Genomic DNA, 25,162 nt, shown 5'->3' with positions numbered 1-25,162 from the left:
AGAACCCTGCTGTGGTATTCGATAGGAGTAGCAACCCTTGCGCTCCGCCACAGGAGGCTAAATTGCCCGACCTTACCCATTGCCCCCTTTTTCTAGTGGCAATCAAAATTTGTCGACCCTATTATCCTTGTGTCCCATCTTTTTTTTTTCGTTTCATTATCATTTCATGTTCATCGTCTGAATATATTTGAAATATTGCTTCTCGGACGTTAAACCCCAACAAACAAACAAACAAACAAAAATGAATGAAAGTACGTGGCACGAGCCATCGCCGTCAATGAAATGTAATGCCAAATAAATCGCTTCTAATAAATGAATCGAGCCAATAAAAAATTGCATTGGAAGCTAATAGGAACTTGTTGTTTGCAAAGTTTTTGCGCCCAGCGTAGACAGTAACTCCGACAGTGCTGGAGTTAATAACAGATGATTTGCCGATATAAGTAGTTCAGAAATCCCTGAAATTATTAAGAAGAAGATGCTGAAAACACACTAGACGAAAATCTTTACAAACAGCAGAGTACACTCGGTTTGACATCAAATAATCCAGTCGGTTTTACTCTGCTGTTTGTAAAGACGTTAAAAGACAATGCGTTGGGGGAACTGACCACCCTCTAGTAGACAAACCAGATTTAGTAAACATTTATCCTGACTTAAAACATTATACATCGTTGTTTTTTTTTTTAAAGATGGTATACCTACATACAAATATATTGCTCTTGGTAGAGATTCCTCATACTTTGTAAGAAATAATTCCAAATATACAGAGGAAGATGTTTGCAACATATACAATATTGAATACCTTCAAATTCAACTAAATTAATTATAACCAGAAAATAAATCACTTCTGACAGAGTAATCAAGGGAACCAAGGTTATAGCGGTAATCAAAAGAATGTAATCCAGGGACAAAGACCAGACATGGAAAACAGACATACACAACGAAGAACATAAAGTAACTAATATCATACATACAAAGTAAGAAAAGCAAATCAGCAACTCGGACTCCATTAAAAACTTGGAGGATGGACCAGGTGCACCAGCAGGGTAAGCGTCCGCTGCTTTTCTAGAAACACCCGCCGAGTTGTTCATACAAAGTCAAGTCCGGGAGGGATACACCATAACGATCCACGAGTTCATGATGCCGACCATAAAAGATCTGTAGATCAATGCAGAGTGTATCAGTTTGATACAAAATATGCTAATCTAGGAAATTTAAACCATTATTTTTGAAGGAAATTACAACTTGGCGTTAGTAGATTAAAAAAAAACAAAAACTCATCCTTGTCAAATGCAGATAATATTTACGTTATAAATATTAGCAAGCTAGATCAAATAGAAATGACAACAATTTAAAAATAAAAAAAAGTAATAGCAAACCTGTTCAGAAAAGATCACTCTCAAATTCTAACAGTTTATAAATGTATTTTAACATTGCATTTCACCAGCTAAAATGAGCTTCTATGTCAATATTGTTAAAATCCAGAGCAATACATGTTCTGTTAAGATTATTGATGAGAGATACATCTCATGACATTAGCTTACCATGTCAATGTCAGATACTGAGGCTTTCTTTCTTTTCTTTAGTACTATAAGCCTCCATTTTATAAAAAAAAATCTCTTTTTCGTCATTATATAAATGAGTATGTATTGTGTACTCAAGAAACTATAATCTTTGTATATCATTGCTGATTTCATTTGATAAAACATTAGATCTGTTTACAATCCTTGTTAGTGAAGATATATCTGTTTTGTTTCTTTCAGTGTGTAAGTATCAAGAGAAAGAAAGATAAGTACATGTATTTATTTTGTCCGACTGTTAAGTATATACAATATACTACTTCAGATAAGTTTGTTACAGGCAATTATGATTTAGGCTAATGACAAACGGAAGAGAACAAAGACCAAATTGTAAAATGCATCTTATTTTAAAAGTTATTAATTATTTGTTGACACTTTGAGCCAGTAATCTCCCGATTAATTGAAAAATTGAAATGGCAAATGTTTAAAATATGAAAATTATATAAGACATTCTTTGTTGTTTAAATATGAACATATCAAATACTAATCAAGAAACACCGAAATAATTATTTCGTAAATAGTAATCTATCCTTTGCTATTTTGTTTTCTTTCACAATTGTTAAGGTTTCCTTGAAAACTATGCATATTATATCGTTTGTATTTTTTACAACAAAAATGTTTGGAAATTCTGGGGGTATCTGTTAATAGACTGTAAGACAAGTAGATGTATATACTCATTCAGACCGAGTAAGTTAACAAAAGTATTTAAAGATAGGTATATAAGATTATCATCTGTTAAAAATTGCGAAATAGCTTGAAAAATTATATATATAGAAGACAAAGATATAATATCGTAATGCAGATAATTTTACCGTTCAACAATAACCTGTTCAATTATAGAAAAAAGTGAGAAAAAATAATAATAATAATACATATTTGATATTATTTATGTTGTATTTAACTGAAAAAACTTTTATATTCAGTTGTTTATAATTAAAAAGAGTTTTATTCAAGTTCAAAATATTTATTTGCAATGATTTATACTTTTATTTAAGTATGTAAGTATCGATTAAAAGTAAGATAAGTATATGTATAGATCAACGCAGACTGTCTCAGCTTGATAGAAAATATGCAAATTTAGGAAATTCAAAATATTAATTTTGAAGGCAAGTACAACTTTGCCTTTCTAGGTTAAAGAAAAGCAAAAACCCATACTTGTCAGATGCAGATAATGTTTACGTTATAAATGATAGCAAGCTAGATAAAATAAAAACGAGAAAATTATAAAAAAAATATGAATGATAATATTTTTCATGTATGAGCACATTCAAATTCTAACAGTTTGTAAATGTTGTTAACATTGCATTTCATCAGCTAAAATGAACTTCTATGTCATTAAGACATTATTTGTTAATATCCACAACAATATATGTTCTGTTAAGATTATAGATGACAGATACTTTTAACCAGTCATGACTTCATCTTACCACTTCTATGTCAGATACCGAAGCTTTTTTTCTTTGTTGAGTAATACAATAAGCCTCCATTCTATCAAAAAAAATATCTCTTTTTCGTCATTATATAAATGAGTACGTATTGTTTATTAGGAAACTACAATCTTTGTATATCATGACTGCTTTCATTTGATAAAAAATAAGATCTGTTTTCTATCCTTGTTAGTGAAGATATATCTGTTTTGTTTCTTTCAGTTAGTAAGTATCAAGACAAAGAAAGATAAGTACATGTATTTTTTTTGTCCGACTGTTAAGTATATACAATATACTACTTAAGATAAGTTTGTTACAGGCAATTATGATTTAGGCTAATGAAAAAAGGAAGAGGACAAAGCCCAAATTGTAAAATGCAGCTTATTTTAAAAGTTATAAATTATTTGTTGACACTTTGAGCCAGTAATCTCCTGATTAATTGAAAAATTGAAATGACAAATGTTATAAATATGAAAATTATATAAGACATTCTTTGTTGATTGAATATGAACACAAGAAATACTAATCAACAAACACCGAAGTAGTTATGACGTAAATAGTAATCTATCCTTTGCTATTTTGTTTTCTTTCACAATTGTTAAGGTTTCCTTGAAAACTATACATATTATATCGTTTGTATTTTTTACAACAAAAATGTTTGGAAATTCTGGGGGTATCTGTTAATAGACTGTAAGACAAGTAGATGTATATACTCATTCAGACCGAGTAAGTTAACAAAAGTATTTAAAGATAGGTATATAAGATTATCATCTGTTAAAAATTGCGAAATAGCTTGAAAAGTTATATAGAAGATAAAGATAGAATATCGGAATGCAGATAATGTTACCGTTAAACAATAACGTGTTCAATTATAGAAAAAAGTGAGAAAAAAAATAATAATAATAATACATATTTGATATTATTTATGTTGTATTTAACTCAAAAAACTTTTATATTCAGTTGTTTATAATTAAAAAGAGTTTTATTCAAGTTCAAAATATTTGTTTGCAATGATTTATACTTTTATTTAAGTAAGTAAGTATCGATTAAAAGTAAGATAAGTATATGTATAGATCAAGGCAGACTGTCTCAGTTTGATAGAGAATATGCAAATTTAGGAAATTCAAAACATTAATTTTGAAGGCAAGTACAACTTTGCCTTTCTAGGTTAAAGAAAAGCAAAAACCCATACTTGTCAAATGCAGATAATGTTTACGTTATAAATGATAGCAAGCTAGATAAAATCAAAACGAGAAAATTATAAAAAATATGAATGATAATATTTTTCATATATGAGCACATTCAAATTCTAACAGTTTGTAAATGTTGTTAACATTGCATTTCATCAGCTAAAATGAACTTCTATGTCATTAAGACATTATTTGTTAATATCCACAACAATATATGTTCTGTTAAGATTAAAGATGACAGATACTTTTAACCAGTCATGACTTCATCTTACCACTTCTATGTCAGATACCGAAGCTTTTTTTCTTTGTTGAGTAATACAATAAGCCTCCATTCTATCAAAAAAAATATCTCTTTTTCGTCATTATATAAATGAGTACGTATTGTTTATTAGGAAACTACAATCTTTGTATATCATGACTGCTTTCATTTGATAAAAAATAAGATCTGTTTTCTATCCTTGTTAGTGAAGATATATCTGTTTTGTTTCTTTCAGTTAGTAAGTATCAAGACAAAGAAAGATAAGTACATGTATTTTTTTTGTCCGACTGTTAAGTATATACAATATACTACTTAAGATAAGTTTGTTACAGGCAATTATGATTTAGGCTAATGAAAAAAGGAAGAGGACAAAGCCCAAATTGTAAAATGCAGCTTATTTTAAAAGTTATAAATTATTTGTTGACACTTTGAGCCAGTAATCTCCTGATTAATTGAAAAATTGAAATGACAAATGTTATAAATATGAAAATTATATAAGACATTCTTTGTTGATTGAATATGAACACAAGAAATACTAATCAACAAACACCGAAGTAGTTATGACGTAAATAGTAATCTATCCTTTGCTATTTTGTTTTCTTTCACAATTGTTAAGGTTTCCTTGAAAACTATACATATTATATCGTTTGTATTTTTTACAACAAAAATGTTTGGAAATTCTGGGGGTATCTGTTAATAGACTGTAAGACAAGTAGATGTATATACTCATTCAGACCGAGTAAGTTAACAAAAGTATTTAAAGATAGGTATATAAGATTATCATCTGTTAAAAATTGCGAAATAGCTTGAAAAGTTATATAGAAGATAAAGATAGAATATCGGAATGCAGATAATGTTACCGTTAAACAATAACGTGTTCAATTATAGAAAAAAGTGAGAAAAAAAATAATAATAATAATACATATTTGATATTATTTATGTTGTATTTAACTCAAAAAACTTTTATATTCAGTTGTTTATAATTAAAAAGAGTTTTATTCAAGTTCAAAATATTTGTTTGCAATGATTTATACTTTTATTTAAGTAAGTAAGTATCGATTAAAAGTAAGATAAGTATATGTATAGATCAAGGCAGACTGTCTCAGTTTGATAGAGAATATGCAAATTTAGGAAATTCAAAACATTAATTTTGAAGGCAAGTACAACTTTGCCTTTCTAGGTTAAAGAAAAGCAAAAACCCATACTTGTCAAATGCAGATAATGTTTACGTTATAAATGATAGCAAGCTAGATAAAATCAAAACGAGAAAATTATAAAAAATATGAATGATAATATTTTTCATATATGAGCACATTCAAATTCTAACAGTTTGTAAATGTTGTTAACATTGCATTTCATCAGCTAAAATGAACTTCTATGTCATTAAGACATTATTTGTTAATATCCACAACAATATATGTTCTGTTAAGATTAAAGATGACAGATACTTTTAACCAGTCATGACTTCATCTTACCACTTCTATGTCAGATACCGAAGCTTTTTTTCTTTGTTGAGTAATACAATAAGCCTCCATTCTATCAAAAAAAATATCTCTTTTTCGTCATTATATAAATGAGTACGTATTGTTTATTAGGAAACTACAATCTTTGTATATCATGACTGCTTTCATTTGATAAAAAATAAGATCTGTTTTCTATCCTTGTTAGTGAAGATATATCTGTTTTGTTTCTTTCAGTTAGTAAGTATCAAGACAAAGAAAGATAAGTACATGTATTTTTTTTGTCCGACTGTTAAGTATATACAATATACTACTTAAGATAAGTTTGTTACAGGCAATTATGATTTAGGCTAATGAAAAAAGGAAGAGGACAAAGCCCAAATTGTAAAATGCAGCTTATTTTAAAAGTTATAAATTATTTGTTGACACTTTGAGCCAGTAATCTCCTGATTAATTGAAAAATTGAAATGACAAATGTTATAAATATGAAAATTATATAAGACATTCTTTGTTGATTGAATATGAACACAAGAAATACTAATCAACAAACACCGAAGTAGTTATGACGTAAATAGTAATCTATCCTTTGCTATTTTGTTTTCTTTCACAATTGTTAAGGTTTCCTTGAAAACTATACATATTATATCGTTTGTATTTTTTACAACAAAAATGTTTGGAAATTCTGGGGGTATCTGTTAATAGACTGTAAGACAAGTAGATGTATATACTCATTCAGACCGAGTAAGTTAACAAAAGTATTTAAAGATAGGTATATAAGATTATCATCTGTTAAAAATTGCGAAATAGCTTGAAAAGTTATATAGAAGATAAAGATAGAATATCGGAATGCAGATAATGTTACCGTTAAACAATAACGTGTTCAATTATAGAAAAAAGTGAGAAAAAAAATAATAATAATAATACATATTTGATATTATTTATGTTGTATTTAACTCAAAAAACTTTTATATTCAGTTGTTTATAATTAAAAAGAGTTTTATTCAAGTTCAAAATATTTGTTTGCAATGATTTATACTTTTATTTAAGTAAGTAAGTATCGATTAAAAGTAAGATAAGTATATGTATAGATCAAGGCAGACTGTCTCAGTTTGATAGAGAATATGCAAATTTAGGAAATTCAAAACATTAATTTTGAAGGCAAGTACAACTTTGCCTTTCTAGGTTAAAGAAAAGCAAAAACCCATACTTGTCAAATGCAGATAATGTTTACGTTATAAATGATAGCAAGCTAGATAAAATCAAAACGAGAAAATTATAAAAAATATGAATGATAATATTTTTCATATATGAGCACATTCAAATTCTAACAGTTTGTAAATGTTGTTAACATTGCATTTCATCAGCTAAAATGAACTTCTATGTCATTAAGACATTATTTGTTAATATCCACAACAATATATGTTCTGTTAAGATTAAAGATGACAGATACTTTTAACCAGTCATGACTTCATCTTACCACTTCTATGTCAGATACCGAAGCTTTTTTTCTTTGTTGAGTAATACAATAAGCCTCCATTCTATCAAAAAAAATATCTCTTTTTCGTCATTATATAAATGAGTACGTATTGTTTATTAGGAAACTACAATCTTTGTATATCATGACTGCTTTCATTTGATAAAAAATAAGATCTGTTTTCTATCCTTGTTAGTGAAGATATATCTGTTTTGTTTCTTTCAGTTAGTAAGTATCAAGACAAAGAAAGATAAGTACATGTATTTTTTTTGTCCGACTGTTAAGTATATACAATATACTACTTAAGATAAGTTTGTTACAGGCAATTATGATTTAGGCTAATGAAAAAAGGAAGAGGACAAAGCCCAAATTGTAAAATGCAGCTTATTTTAAAAGTTATAAATTATTTGTTGACACTTTGAGCCAGTAATCTCCTGATTAATTGAAAAATTGAAATGACAAATGTTATAAATATGAAAATTATATAAGACATTCTTTGTTGATTGAATATGAACACAAGAAATACTAATCAACAAACACCGAAGTAGTTATGACGTAAATAGTAATCTATCCTTTGCTATTTTGTTTTCTTTCACAATTGTTAAGGTTTCCTTGAAAACTATACATATTATATCGTTTGTATTTTTTACAACAAAAATGTTTGGAAATTCTGGGGGTATCTGTTAATAGACTGTAAGACAAGTAGATGTATATACTCATTCAGACCGAGTAAGTTAACAAAAGTATTTAAAGATAGGTATATAAGATTATCATCTGTTAAAAATTGCGAAATAGCTTGAAAAGTTATATAGAAGATAAAGATAGAATATCGGAATGCAGATAATGTTACCGTTAAACAATAACGTGTTCAATTATAGAAAAAAGTGAGAAAAAAAATAATAATAATAATACATATTTGATATTATTTATGTTGTATTTAACTCAAAAAACTTTTATATTCAGTTGTTTATAATTAAAAAGAGTTTTATTCAAGTTCAAAATATTTGTTTGCAATGATTTATACTTTTATTTAAGTAAGTAAGTATCGATTAAAAGTAAGATAAGTATATGTATAGATCAAGGCAGACTGTCTCAGTTTGATAGAGAATATGCAAATTTAGGAAATTCAAAACATTAATTTTGAAGGCAAGTACAACTTTGCCTTTCTAGGTTAAAGAAAAGCAAAAACCCATACTTGTCAAATGCAGATAATGTTTACGTTATAAATGATAGCAAGCTAGATAAAATCAAAACGAGAAAATTATAAAAAATATGAATGATAATATTTTTCATATATGAGCACATTCAAATTCTAACAGTTTGTAAATGTTGTTAACATTGCATTTCATCAGCTAAAATGAACTTCTATGTCATTAAGACATTATTTGTTAATATCCACAACAATATATGTTCTGTTAAGATTAAAGATGACAGATACTTTTAACCAGTCATGACTTCATCTTACCACTTCTATGTCAGATACCGAAGCTTTTTTTCTTTGTTGAGTAATACAATAAGCCTCCATTCTATCAAAAAAAATATCTCTTTTTCGTCATTATATAAATGAGTACGTATTGTTTATTAGGAAACTACAATCTTTGTATATCATGACTGCTTTCATTTGATAAAAAATAAGATCTGTTTTCTATCCTTGTTAGTGAAGATATATCTGTTTTGTTTCTTTCAGTTAGTAAGTATCAAGACAAAGAAAGATAAGTACATGTATTTTTTTTGTCCGACTGTTAAGTATATACAATATACTACTTAAGATAAGTTTGTTACAGGCAATTATGATTTAGGCTAATGAAAAAAGGAAGAGGACAAAGCCCAAATTGTAAAATGCAGCTTATTTTAAAAGTTATAAATTATTTGTTGACACTTTGAGCCAGTAATCTCCTGATTAATTGAAAAATTGAAATGACAAATGTTATAAATATGAAAATTATATAAGACATTCTTTGTTGATTGAATATGAACACAAGAAATACTAATCAACAAACACCGAAGTAGTTATGACGTAAATAGTAATCTATCCTTTGCTATTTTGTTTTCTTTCACAATTGTTAAGGTTTCCTTGAAAACTATACATATTATATCGTTTGTATTTTTTACAACAAAAATGTTTGGAAATTCTGGGGGTATCTGTTAATAGACTGTAAGACAAGTAGATGTATATACTCATTCAGACCGAGTAAGTTAACAAAAGTATTTAAAGATAGGTATATAAGATTATCATCTGTTAAAAATTGCGAAATAGCTTGAAAAGTTATATAGAAGATAAAGATAGAATATCGGAATGCAGATAATGTTACCGTTAAACAATAACGTGTTCAATTATAGAAAAAAGTGAGAGAAAAAAAATAATAATAATAATACATATTTGATATTATTTATGTTGTATTTAACTCAAAAAACTTTTATATTCAGTTGTTTATAATTAAAAAGAGTTTTATTCAAGTTCAAAATATTTGTTTGCAATGATTTATACTTTTATTTAAGTAAGTAAGTATCGATTAAAAGTAAGATAAGTATATGTATAGATCAAGGCAGACTGTCTCAGTTTGATAGAGAATATGCAAATTTAGGAAATTCAAAACATTAATTTTGAAGGCAAGTACAACTTTGCCTTTCTAGGTTAAAGAAAAGCAAAAACCCATACTTGTCAAATGCAGATAATGTTTACGTTATAAATGATAGCAAGCTAGATAAAATCAAAACGAGAAAATTATAAAAAATATGAATGATAATATTTTTCATATATGAGCACATTCAAATTCTAACAGTTTGTAAATGTATGTTAATATTGCATTTCATCAGCTAAAATGAACTTCTATGTCATTAAGACATTATTTGTTAATATCCACAACAATATATGTTCTGTTAAGATTATAGATGACAGATACTTTTAACCAGTCATGACTTCATCTTACCACTTCTATGTCAGATACCGAAGCTTTTTTTCTTTGTTGAGTAATACAATAAGCCTCCATTCTATCAAAAAAAAATATCTCATTTTCGTCATTATATAAATGAGTACGTATTGTTTATTAGGAAACTACAATCTTTGTATATCATGACTGCTTTCATTTGATAAAAATAAGATCTGTTTTCTATCCTTGTTAGTGAAGATATATCTGTTTTGTTTCTTTCAGTCCGTAAGTATCAAGAGAAAGTAAGATAAGTACATGTATTTATTTTGTCCGACTGTTAAGTATATACAATATACTACTTAAGATAAGTTTGTTATAGGCAATTATGAGTTAGGCTAATGAAAAAAAGAAGAGGACAAAGCCCAAATTGTAAAATGCAGCTTATTTTAAAAGTTATAAATTATTTGTTGACACTTTGAGCCAGTAATCTCCTGATTAATTCAAAAATTGAAATGACAAATGTTATAAATATGAAAATTATATAAGACATTCTTTGTTGATCAAACATGAACATATCAAATACTAATCAACAAACACCTAAATAATTATTTCCTAAATAGTAATCTATCCTTTGCTATTTTGTTTTCTTTCACAATTGTTGAGGTTTCCTTGAAACTATACATATTATATCGTTTGTATTTTTTACAACAAAAATGTTTGGAAATTCTGGGGGTATCTGTTAATAGACTGTAAGACAAGTAGATGTATATACTCATTCAGACCGAGTAAGTTAACAAAAGTATTTAAAGATAGGTATATAAGATTATCATCTGTTAAAAATTACAAAATAGCTTGAAAAGTTATATAGAAGATAAATATAGAATATCGGAATGGAGATAATGTTACCGTTAAACAATAACGTGTTCAATTATAGAAAAAAGTGAGAAAAAAAAATAATAATACATATTTGATATTATTTATGTTGTATTTGACTCAAAAAACTTTTATATTCAGTTGTTTATAATTAAAAAGAGTTTTATTCAAGTTCAAAATATTTGTTTGCAATGATTTATACTTTTATTTAAGTATGTAAGTATCGATTAAAAGTAAGATAAGTATATGTATAGATCAAGGCAGACTGTCTCAGTTTGATAGAGAATATGCAAATTTAGGAAATTCAAAACATTAATTTTGAAGGCAAGTACAACTTTGCCTTTCTAGGTTAAAGAAAAGCAAAAACCCATACTTGTCAAATGCAGATAATGTTTACGTTATAAATGATAGCAAGCTAGATAAAATCAAAACGAGAAAATTATAAAAAATATGAATGATAATTTTTTTCATATATGAGCACATTCAAATTCTAACAGTTTGTAAATGTATGTTAATATTGCATTTCATCAGCTAAAATGAACTTCTATGTCATTAAGACATTATTTATTAATATCCACAACAATATATGTTCTGTTAAGATTATAGATGACAGATACTTTTAACCAGTCATGACTTCATCTTACCACTTCTATGTCAGATACCGAAGCTTTTTTTCTTTGTTGAGTAATACAATAAGCCTCCATTCTATCAAAAAAAATATCTCATTTTCGTCATTATATAAATGAGTACGTATTGTTTATTAGGAAACTACAATCTTTGTATATCATGACTGCTTTCATTTGATAAAAATAAGATCTGTTTTCTATCCTTGTTAGTGAAGATATATCTGTTTTGTTTCTTTCAGTCCGTAAGTATCAAGAGAAAGTAAGATAAGTACATGTATTTATTTTGTCCGACTGTTAAGTATATACAATATACTACTTAAGATAAGTTTGTTATAGGCAATTATGAGTTAGGCTAATGAAAAAAAGAAGAGGACAAAGCCCAAATTGTAAAATGCAGCTTATTTTAAAAGTTATAAATTATTTGTTGACACTTTGAGCCAGTAATCTCCTGATTAATTCAAAAATTGAAATGACAAATGTTATAAATATGAAAATTATATAAGACATTCTTTGTTGATCAAACATGAACATATCAAATACTAATCAACAAACACCTAAATAATTATTTCCTAAATAGTAATCTATCCTTTGCTATTTTGTTTTCTTTCACAATTGTTGAGGTTTCCTTGAAACTATACATATTATATCGTTTGTATTTTTTACAACAAAAATGTTTGGAAATTCTGGGGGTATCTGTTAATAGACTGTAAGACAAGTAGATGTATATACTCATTCAGACCGAGTAAGTTAACAAAAGTATTTAAAGATAGGTATATAAGATTATCATCTGTTAAAAATTACAAAATAGCTTGAAAAGTTATATAGAAGATAAAGATAGAATATCGGAATGGAGATAATGTTACCGTTAAACAATAACGTGTTCAATTATAGAAAAAAGTGAGAAAAAAAAAATAATAATACATATTTGATATTATTTATGTTGTATTTGACTCAAAAAACTTTTATATTCAGTTGTTTATAATTAAAAAGAGTTTTATTCAAGTTCAAAATATTTGTTTGCAATGATTTATACTTTTATTTAAGTATGTAAGTATCGATTAAAAGTAAGATAAGTATATGTATAGATCAAGGCAGACTGTCTCAGTTTGATAGAGAATATGCAAATTTAGGAAATTCAAAACATTAATTTTGAAGGCAAGTACAACTTTGCCTTTCTAGGTTAAAGAAAAGCAAAAACCCATACTTGTCAAATGCAGATAATGTTTACGTTATAAATGATAGCAAGCTAGATAAAATCAAAACGAGAAAATTATAAAAAATATGAATGATAATTTTTTTCATATATGAGCACATTCAAATTCTAACAGTTTGTAAATGTATGTTAATATTGCATTTCATCAGCTAAAATGAACTTCTATGTCATTAAGACATTATTTGTTAATATCCACAACAATATATGTTCTGTTAAGATTATAGATGACAGATACTTTTAACCAGTCATGACTTCATCTTACCACTTCTATGTCAGATACCGAAGCTTTTTTTCTTTGTTGAGTAATACAATAAGCCTCCATTCTATCAAAAAAAATATCTCATTTTCGTCATTATATAAATGAGTACGTATTGTTTATTAGGAAACTACAATCTTTGTATATCATGACTGCTTTCATTTGATAAAAATAAGATCTGTTTTCTATCCTTGTTAGTGAAGATATATCTGTTTTGTTTCTTTCAGTCCGTAAGTATCAAGAGAAAGTAAGATAAGTACATGTATTTATTTTGTCCGACTGTTAAGTATATACAATATACTACTTAAGATAAGTTTGTTATAGGCAATTATGAGTTAGGCTAATGAAAAAAAGAAGAGGACAAAGCCCAAATTGTAAAATGCAGCTTATTTTAAAAGTTATAAATTATTTGTTGACACTTTGAGCCAGTAATCTCCTGATTAATTCAAAAATTGAAATGACAAATGTTATAAATATGAAAATTATATAAGACATTCTTTGTTGATCAAACATGAACATATCAAATACTAATCAACAAACACCTAAATAATTATTTCCTAAATAGTAATCTATCCTTTGCTATTTTGTTTTCTTTCACAATTGTTGAGGTTTCCTTGAAACTATACATATTATATCGTTTGTATTTTTTACAACAAAAATGTTTGGAAATTCTGGGGGTATCTGTTAATAGACTGTAAGACAAGTAGATGTATATACTCATTCAGACCGAGTAAGTTAACAAAAGTATTTAAAGATAGGTATATAAGATTATCATCTGTTAAAAATTACAAAATAGCTTGAAAAGTTATATAGAAGATAAATATAGAATATCGGAATGGAGATAATGTTACCGTTAAACAATAACGTGTTCAATTATAGAAAAAAGTGAGAAAAAAAAAATAATAATACATATTTGATATTATTTATGTTGTATTTGACTCAAAAAACTTTTATATTCAGTTGTTTATAATTAAAAAGAGTTTTATTCAAGTTCAAAATATTTGTTTGCAATGATTTATACTTTTATTTAAGTATGTAAGTATCGATTAAAAGTAAGATAAGTATATGTATAGATCAAGGCAGACTGTCTCAGTTTGATAGAGAATATGCAAATTTAGGAAATTCAAAACATTAATTTGGAAGGCAAGTACAACTTTGCCTTTCTAGGTTAAAGAAAAGCAAAAACCCATACTTGTCAAATGCAGATAATGTTTACGTTATAAATGATAGCAAGCTAGATAAAATCAAAACGAGAAAATTATAAAAAATATGAATGATAATATTTTTCATATATGAGCACATTCAAATTCTAACAGTTTGTAAATGTATGTTAATATTGCATTTCATCAGCTAAAATGAACTTCTATGTCATTAAGACATTATTTGTTAATATCCACAACAATATATGTTCTGTTAAGATTATAGATGACAGATACTTTTAACCAGTCATGACTTCATCTTACCACTTCTATGTCAGATACCGAAGCTTTTTTTCTTTGTTGAGTAATACAATAAGCCTCCATTCTATCAAAAAAAAATATCTCTTTTTCGTCATTATATAAATGAGTACGTATTGTTTATTAGGAAACTACAATCTTTGTATATCATGACTGCTTTCATTTGATAAAAAATAAGATCTGTTTTCTATCCTTGTTAGTGAAGATATATCTGTTTTGTTTCTTTCAGTGCGTAAGTATCAAGAGAAAGTAAGATAAGTACATGTATTTATTTTGTCCGACTGTTAAGTATATACAATATACTACTTAAGATAAGTTTGTTACAGGCAATTATGATTTAGGCTAATGAAAAAAGGAAGAGAACAAAGCCCAAATTGTAAAATGCAGCTTATTTTAAAAGTTATAAATTATTTGTTGACACTTTGAGCCAGTAATCTCCTGATTAATTCAAAAATTGAAATGACAAATGTTATAAATATGAAAATTATATAAGACATTCTTTGTTGATTAAATATGAACATATGAAATACTAATCAACAAACACCGAAATAATTATGACGTAAATAGTAATCTATCCTTTGCTATTTTGTTTTCTTTCACAATTGTTAAGGTTTCCTTGAAAACTATACATATTATATCGTTTGTATTTTGTACAACAAAAATGTTTGGAAATTCTGGGGGTATCTGTTAATAGACTGTAAGACAAGTAGATGTATATACTCATTCAGACCGAGTAAGTTAACAAAAGTATTTAAAGATAGGTATATAAGATTATCATCTGTTAAAAATTACAAAATAGCTTGAAAAGTTATATAGAAGATAAAGATAGAATATCGGAATGCAGATAATGTTACCGTTAAACAATAACGTGTTCAATTATAGAAAAAAGTGAGAAAAAAAATAATAATACATATTTGATATTATTAATGTTGTATGTAACTAATAAAACTTTTATATTCAGTTGTTTATAATTAAAAAGAGTTTTATTCAAGTTCAAAATATTTGTTTGCAATGATTTATACCTTTATTTGAGTATGTAAGTATCGATAAAAAGTTATATAAGTATATGTATAGATCAAGGCAGATGGTCTCAGTTTGATAAAGAATATGCAAATTTAGGAAAATATAAAGCATTAATTTTGAAGGGAAGTACAACTTTGCCTTTCCAGAATAAAGAAAAATAAAAATCCATACTTGTCAAATGCAGATAATTTATACGTTATAAATGATAGCAAGCTAGATAAAATCGAAACGGGAAAATTATAAAAAATATGAATAATAATATTTTTGATATATGAGCACATTCAAATTTTAAGTTTGTAAATGTATGTTAACATTGCATTTCACCAGCTAAAATGAACTTCTATGTCATTAAGACGCTTTTTGTGAGCATCCATAGCAATGTATATTCAGTTAAGATAATGGATGACAGATACATGTAACCAGTCATGACATTAGCTAAACAATCCAATGTCAGATACTGAAGCTTTTTTTCTTTTGTTGAGTAATACAATAAGCCTTCATTCTATCAAAAAAAATATATATCTTTTTTGTGTCATTATATAAATGAGTACGTATAAGGAAACTATAATCTTTGTATATCATTGCTGATTTCATTTGATAAAACATAAGATCTGTTTACTATCCTTGTTAGTGAAGATATATCTGTTTTGTTTCTTTCAGTCCGTAAGTATCAAGAGAAAGTAAAATAAGTACATGTATTTATTTCATCCGACTGTTAAGTATATACAATATACTACTTAAAATAAGTTTGCTACAGGCAATTATGATTTAGGCTAATAAAAAAAGGAAGAGGACAAAGCCCAAACTGTAAAATGCAGCTTATTTTAAAAGTTATTAATTATTTGTTGACACTTTGAGCCAGTAATCTCCCGATTAATTGAAAAATTGAAATGGCAAATGTTTAAAATATGAAAATTATATAAGACATTCTTTGTTGTTTAAATATGAACATATCAAATACTAATCAAGAAACACCGAAATAATTATTTCGTAAATAGTAATCTATCCTTTGCTATTTTGTTTTCTTTCACAATTGTTAAGGTTTCCTTGAAAACTATGCATATTATATCGTTTGTATTTTTTACAACAAAAATGTTTGGAAATTCTGGGGGTATCTGTTAATAGACTGTAAGACAAGTAGATGTATATACTCATTCAGACCGAGTAAGTTAACAAAAGTATTTAAAGATAGGTATATAAGATTATCATCTGTTAAAAATTGCGAAATAGCTTGAAAAGTTATATAGAAGACAAAGATATAATATCGTAATGCAGATAATGTTACCGTTAAACAATAACGTGTTCAATTATAGAAAATAGTGAGAAAAAATAATAATAATAATACATATTTGATATTATTTATGTTGTATTTAACTCAAAAAACTTTTATATTCAGTTGTTTATAATTAAAAAGAGTTTTATTCAAGTTCAAAATATCTGTTTGCAATGATTTATACTTTTATTTAAGTATGTAAGTATCGATTAAAAGTAAGATAAGTATATGTATAGATCAAGGCCGACTGTCTCAGTTTGATAGAAAATATGCAAATTTAGGAAATTCAAAACATTAATTTTGAAGGCAAGTACAACTTTGCCTTTCTAGGTTAAAGAAAAGCAAAAACCCATACTTGTCAAATGCAGATAATGTTTACGTTATAAATGATAGCAAGCTAGATAAAATAAAAACGAGAAAATTATAAAAAAAAATATGAATGATAATATTTTTCATGTATGAGCACATTCAAATTCTAACAGTTTGTAAATGTTGTTAACATTGCATTTCATCAGCTAAAATGAACTTCTATGTCATTAAGACATTATTTGTTAATATCCACAACAATATATGTTCTGTTAAGATTAAAGATGACAGATACTTTTAACCAGTCATGACTTCATCTTACCACTTCTATGTCAGATACCGAAGCTTTTTTTCTTTGTTGAGTAATACAATAAGCCTCCATTCTATCAAAAAAAATATCTCTTTTTCGTCATTATATAAATGAGTACGTATTGTTTATTAGGAAACTACAATCTTTGTATATCATGACTGCTTTCATTTGATAAAAAATAAGATCTGTTTTCTATCCTTGTTAGTGAAGATATATCTGTTTTGTTTCTTTCAGTTAGTAAGTATCAAGACAAAGAAAGATAAGTACATGTATTTTTTTTGTCCGACTGTTAAGTATATACAATATACTACTTAAGATAAGTTTGTTACAGGCAATTATGATTTAGGCTAATGAAAAAAGGAAGAGGACAAAGCCCAAATTGTAAAATGCAGCTTATTTTAAAAGTTATAAATTATTTGTTGACACTTTGAGCCAGTAATCTCCTGATTAATTGAAAAATTGAAATGACAAATGTTATAAATATGAAAATTATATAAGACATTCTTTGTTGATTGAATATGAACACAAGAAATACTAATCAACAAACACCGAAGTAGGTATGACGTAAATAGTAATCTATCCTTTGCTATTTTGTTTTCTTTCACAATTGTTAAGGTTTCCTTGAAAACTATACATATTATATCGTTTGTATTTTTTACAACAAAAATGTTTGGAAATTCTGGGGGTATCTGTTAATAGACTGTAAGACAAGTAGATGTATATACTCATTCAGACCGAGTAAGTTAACAAAAGTATTTAAAGATAGGTATATAAGATTATCATCTGTTAAAAATTGCGAAATAGCTTGAAAAGTTATATAGAAGATAAAGATAGAATATCGGAATGCAGATAATGTTACCGTTAAACAATAACGTGTTCAATTATAGAAAAAAGTGAGAAAAAAAATAATAATAATAATACATATTTGATATTATTTATGTTGTATTTAACTCAAAAAACTTTTATATTCAGTTGTTTATAATTAAAAAGAGTTTTATTCAAGTTCAAAATATTTGTTTGCAATGATTTATACTTTTATTTAAGTATGTAAGTATCGATTAAAAGTAAGATAAGTATATGTATAGATCAAGGCAGACTGTCTCAGTTTGATAGAGAATATGCAAATTTAGGAAATTCAAAACATTAATTTTGAAGGCAAGTACAACTTTGCCTTTCTAGGTTAAAGAAAAGCAAAAACCCATACTTGTCAAATGCAGATAATGTTTACGTTATAAATGATAGCAAGCTAGATAAAATCAAAACGAGAAAATTATAAAAAATATGAATGATAATATTTTTCATATATGAGCACATTCAAATTCTAACAGTTTGTAAATGTATGTTAATATTGCATTTCATCAGCTAAAATGAACTTCTATGTCATTAAGACATTATTTGTTAATATCCACAACAATATATGTTCTGTTAAGATTATAGATGACAGATACTTTTAACCAGTCATGACTTCATCTTACCACTTCTATGTCAGATACCGAAGCTTTTTTTCTTTGTTGAGTAATACAATAAGCCTCCATTCTATCAAAAAAAATATCTCATTTTCGTCATTATATAAATGAGTACGTATTGTTTATTAGGAAACTACAATCTTTGTATATCATGACTGCTTTCATTTGATAAAAATAAGATCTGTTTTCTATCCTTGTTAGTGAAGATATATCTGTTTTGTTTCTTTCAGTCCGTAAGTATCAAGAGAAAGTAAGATAAGTACATGTATTTATTTTGTCCGACTGTTAAGTATATACAATATACTACTTAAGATAAGTTTGTTATAGGCAATTATGAGTTAGGCTAATGAAAAAAAGAAGAGGACAAAGCCCAAATTGTAAAATGCAGCTTATTTTAAAAGTTATAAATTATTTGTTGACACTTTGAGCCAGTAATCTCCTGATTAATTCAAAAATTGAAATGACAAATGTTATAAATATGAAAATTATATAAGACATTCTTTGTTGATCAAACATGAACATATCAAATACTAATCAACAAACACCTAAATAATTATTTCCTAAATAGTAATCTATCCTTTGCTATTTTGTTTTCTTTCACAATTGTTAAGGTTTCCTTGAAAACTATACATATTATATCGTTTGTATTTTTTACAACAAAAATGTTTGGAAATTCTGGGGGTATCTGTTAATAGACTGTAAGACAAGTAGATGTATATACTCATTCAGACCGAGTAAGTTAACAAAAGTATTTAAAGATAGGTATATAAGATTATCATCTGTTAAAAATTGCGAAATAGCTTGAAAAGTTATATAGAAGATAAAGATAGAATATCGGAATGCAGATAATGTTACCGTTAAACAATAACGTGTTCAATTATAGAAAAAAGTGAGAAAAAAAATAATAATAATAATACATATTTGATATTATTTATGTTGTATTTAACTCAAAAAACTTTTATATTCAGTTGTTTATAATTAAAAAGAGTTTTATTCAAGTTCAAAATATTTGTTTGCAATGATTTATACTTTTATTTAAGTATGTAAGTATCGATTAAAAGTAAGATAAGTATATGTATAGATCAAGGCAGACTGTCTCAGTTTGATAGAGAATATGCAAATTTAGGAAATTCAAAACATTAATTTTGAAGGCAAGTACAACTTTGCCTTTCTAGGTTAAAGAAAAGCAAAAACCCATACTTGTCAAATGCAGATAATGTTTACGTTATAAATGATAGCAAGCTAGATAAAATCAAAACGAGAAAATTATAAAAAATATGAATGATAATATTTTTCATATATGAGCACATTCAAATTCTAACAGTTTGTAAATGTATGTTAATATTGCATTTCATCAGCTAAAATGAACTTCTATGTCATTAAGACATTATTTGTTAATATCCACAACAATATATGTTCTGTTAAGATTATAGATGACAGATACTTTTAACCAGTCATGACTTCATCTTACCACTTCTATGTCAGATACCGAAGCTTTTTTTCTTTGTTGAGTAATACAATAAGCCTCCATTCTATCAAAAAAAATATCTCATTTTCGTCATTATATAAATGAGTACGTATTGTTTATTAGGAAACTACAATCTTTGTATATCATGACTGCTTTCATTTGATAAAAATAAGATCTGTTTTCTATCCTTGTTAGTGAAGATATATCTGTTTTGTTTCTTTCAGTCCGTAAGTATCAAGAGAAAGTAAGATAAGTACATGTATTTATTTTGTCCGACTGTTAAGTATATACAATATACTACTTAAGATAAGTTTGTTATAGGCAATTATGAGTTAGGCTAATGAAAAAAAGAAGAGGACAAAGCCCAAATTGTAAAATGCAGCTTATTTTAAAAGTTATAAATTATTTGTTGACACTTTGAGCCAGTAATCTCCTGATTAATTCAAAAATTGAAATGACAAATGTTATAAATATGAAAATTATATAAGACATTCTTTGTTGATCAAACATGAACATATCAAATACTAATCAACAAACACCTAAATAATTATTTCCTAAATAGTAATCTATCCTTTGCTATTTTGTTTTCTTTCACAATTGTTGAGGTTTCCTTGAAACTATACATATTATATCGTTTGTATTTTTTACAACAAAAATGTTTGGAAATTCTGGGGGTATCTGTTAATAGACTGTAAGACAAGTAGATGTATATACTCATTCAGACCGAGTAAGTTAACAAAAGTATTTAAAGATAGGTATATAAGATTATCATCTGTTAAAAATTACAAAATAGCTTGAAAAGTTATATAGAAGATAAATATAGAATATCGGAATGGAGATAATGTTACCGTTAAACAATAACGTGTTCAATTATAGAAAAAAGTGAGAAAAAAAAATAATAATACATATTTGATATTATTTATGTTGTATTTGACTCAAAAAACTTTTATATTCAGTTGTTTATAATTAAAAAGAGTTTTATTCAAGTTCAAAATATTTGTTTGCAATGATTTATACTTTTATTTAAGTATGTAAGTATCGATTAAAAGTAAGATAAGTATATGTATAGATCAAGGCAGACTGTCTCAGTTTGATAGAGAATATGCAAATTTAGGAAATTCAAAACATTAATTTTGAAGGCAAGTACAACTTTGCCTTTCTAGGTTAAAGAAAAGCAAAAACCCATACTTGTCAAATGCAGATAATGTTTACGTTATAAATGATAGCAAGCTAGATAAAATCAAAACGAGAAAATTATAAAAAATATGAATGATAATATTTTTCATATATGAGCACATTCAAATTCTAACAGTTTGTAAATGTATGTTAATATTGCATTTCATCAGCTAAAATGAACTTCTATGTCATTAAGACATTATTTGTTAATATCCACAACAATATATGTTCTGTTAAGATTATAGATGACAGATACTTTTAACCAGTCATGACTTCATCTTACCACTTCTATGTCAGATACCGAAGCTTTTTTTCTTTGTTGAGTAATACAATAAGCCTCCATTCTATCAAAAAAAATATCTCTTTTTCGTCATTATATAAATGAGTACGTATTGTTTATTAGGAAACTACAATCTTTGTATATCATGACTGCTTTCATTTGATAAAAATAAGATCTGTTTTCTATCCTTGTTAGTGAAGATATATCTGTTTTGTTTCTTTCAGTTAGTAAGTATCAAGAGAAAGAAATATAAGTACATGTATTTATTTTGTCCGACTGTTAAGTATATACAATATACTACTTAAGATAAGTTTGTTACAGGCAACTATGATTTAGGCTAATGAGAAAAGGAAGAGGACAAAGCCCAAATTGTAAAATGCAGCTTATTTTAAAAGTTATAAATTATTTGTTGACACTTTGAGCCAGTAATCTCCTGATTAATTGAAAAATTGAAATGACAAATGTTATAAATATGAAAATTATATAAGACATTCTTTGTTGATTAAATATGAACATATCAAATACTAATTAACAAACACCTTAATAATTATTTCGTAAATAGTAATCTATCCTTTGCTATTTTGTTTTCTTTCCCAATTGTTAAGGTTTCCTTGAAAACTATACATATTATATCGTTTGTATTTTTTACAACAAAAATGTTTGAAAATTCTGGGGGTATCTGTTAATAGACTGTAAGACAAGTAGATGTATATACTCATTCAGACCGAGTAAATTAAAAAAGAGTATTTAAAGATATTTATATAAGATAATCATCTGTTAAAAATTGGGAAATAGCTTGAAAAGTTAGATGGAAGATAAAGATAGAATATCGGAATGCAGATAATGTTACCGTTAAACAATAACGTGTTCAATTATAGAAAATAGTGAGAAAAAAAACAATAATACACATTTGATATGATTTATGTTGTATTTGACTTAAAATACTTTTATATTTAGTTGTATTTAATTAAAAACAATTTTATTCAAGTTCAAAAATATTTTTTTGCAATGATTTATACTTTTGACGAAAATATATAAGTATTTTTATTCCTAGGGTACCAATGTTCGAGGTATGGGGGAAAGATATAAGTTTTCCTATATATTCTGATTTTTATTTCAGCCCGTGTCCACAATGTCAAAAGTAAGTATGAAACAATACTATAATAGAAACATCACAGTCAGGATGAACATGTGTTATTACTTTTACAACTCAAACAGGTTTCTTAAACATATAAAGGATTAAATTAGTGAAGACATTGTTTTAAACACTAGACTTGTAACGTTTTACGTTTTGATGAAGTAAATGTAGTTAGAGACTTTAAAGAACAGTTTTCATGTTACATTATACCTTAATTTTGAGATACAATATCATTATTTTATGAATACTTTGCAAAAGAGATACGGGTTATCACTGCCCCGGTGGTAAAATATTTACATTGGTAAGTATATTTCAGTTTTATATATCAAGAGCATTATGTTTTGTAATCCATTTAATTTTTTAATTATTTTAAAATGAAATTTGTTGCAATATGATATAGAGTTTATTGTGGTGACATTTTTGACTATTATTGTAGTATATCTTGCTGCTGGTTAGGTTTAATAGTATAAACAATGTAGAAATGTTCCTAGTTTTATGACTTAAAGTATTCAAAAATATACGTATTAAAAATACACGATTTACAGGTGGTTCTTTACATTAACCTTTCTTAGACTGTAAGTTGTAATAAAATATATGGCTATATCTGTGTATTTAATGTTTAATATTTCTTTTTTCAGTAGTTTAATGAAGTGTATTGGAGAAGTTTGAATAACGAAAAGAGAGAGAAAATAACCAAATACACTGATAAACGACAAAACTTGACTTGTTAAGTTTAAGCTCTTTTTTTTAAATTTGTGTGTTTTGTAGATCCGAGTTGATGTTTTAATATTTTATGTGATTTATTTTTAGAAGTATCGTGTAATTGCACACATTAAATCGTGTTAGATAATTTAAGAAACTCAAACATTACACTCATATGAGAACAAAATCACTAAAATGTGAATTAGTTATTTATAATTTTAACATTAATCCATTGAAGAAGGTAGTGGTAGATTGTTGTTTGTTTTTAATCAAGAACAATCAACCGTTGATTTAGTTTTTAAGACTTTGTAAACATGGAAATTGTTGAATGTAATATAAGGTTTTTAAGTCGAATTGTTCGTACATGTTCAACTCATTTTGTTTATAGAATTGAATTGAAGTTTATTATAGTGTATAGTGCTGCCGTTTATAATTTTAATAATTTCAACAAATCATTGTATTGTTAACCTTTATACCCAAGATATTTTGATTTAATTAAATAAGATTTAACAAAAGGACATTGTTCCAAAAAAAAAATCATATAAACAAGAAAAACATAAGATCTGGATATATGGCTTAAAAAGATTGTACTTTATCCTTAGTGCATGATTTAATTTGAAAACTAAGATTAAACATAAAGATATATAAAAGCCCATCATGAATTTTGTTATTGTCGGTATGTCATACATACCCACTACAGCTCAGATTACGATTCATGTCATTTGGTAACAATAACAAATTTGGTCTGTTTAGGTACTTGTGTAATAAACCTACCGCAATCAAAATTCTTGCAAGCGAGGTTGTTTAGGTACTTGTGAAATAAACCTACGGCAATCAAAATTCTTGCAGGCGAGGTTTTTTTTTAAGTTATGCACAGTCCGTTGAACACTACACGCGGATTTAAATGATGTTATATGTTTCTGCTTGAAAAGACAGATGTATATTGCGATTTTGATTCCCGTTGATTTGTCCATTTGAATCTCCTTCCGTACCAACTTCTAAACCCGAACTCTCATACATGTTTCATAAATTATCATATATGTGTAACTACTTAGATTATTTAATGATTGATGAGATATGTATACCGGTTTATACTTCATAAAAGTCATGTTACTATGCAATGGTTGCTTTATACAGGACCATCAAAAAATTGCTGTCGTATAATATAATTGCTGCTCTCGTCTACTACGGAGTCGTCTGTAAGCACTTTATTTTCGTGCAAAATCTTTTTGTTTGAACTTAAAAAATGTAAGAAAGTTCTTAATAACAAATGGAAGGCTGATATTGATATTGTGACACCTATTGTTTTGAGATAAGACAAGCATTAGGTCTTGGGGA

General features: G+C 26.6%; 1 protein-coding gene across 3 annotated transcripts in view; it reads left to right on the top strand.

Annotated features, from left to right (window-relative positions):
* The window catches only part of LOC148606451 (E3 ubiquitin-protein ligase TRIM45-like), a 44,598-nt gene extending 19,653 nt beyond the window's left edge, over positions 1-24,945 (top strand). For 2 of the 3 annotated variants that reach the window (XM_088545657.1, XM_088545656.1), the window contains one exon: positions 1,761-24,945. In XM_088545657.1, the coding sequence (XP_088401783.1) occupies positions 1,761-1,767 (7 nt within the window). In that variant the 3' untranslated portion in view covers positions 1,768-24,945. The remainder of the gene's footprint in view (positions 1-1,760) is intronic. The other variant, XR_015915262.1, reaches the window with a different exon arrangement.
* The last annotated feature ends 217 nt before the right edge of the window (positions 24,946-25,162 follow it).

This window comes from Perna viridis, chromosome 9 (genome assembly GCF_037379345.1).
Source record: "Perna viridis isolate PV_CMFRI_1.1 ecotype Kerala chromosome 9, ASM3737934v1, whole genome shotgun sequence".
Classification (NCBI taxonomy): domain Eukaryota; kingdom Metazoa; phylum Mollusca; class Bivalvia; order Mytilida; family Mytilidae; genus Perna; species Perna viridis.
This window is presented reverse-complemented; position numbering and strand designations above follow the sequence as displayed.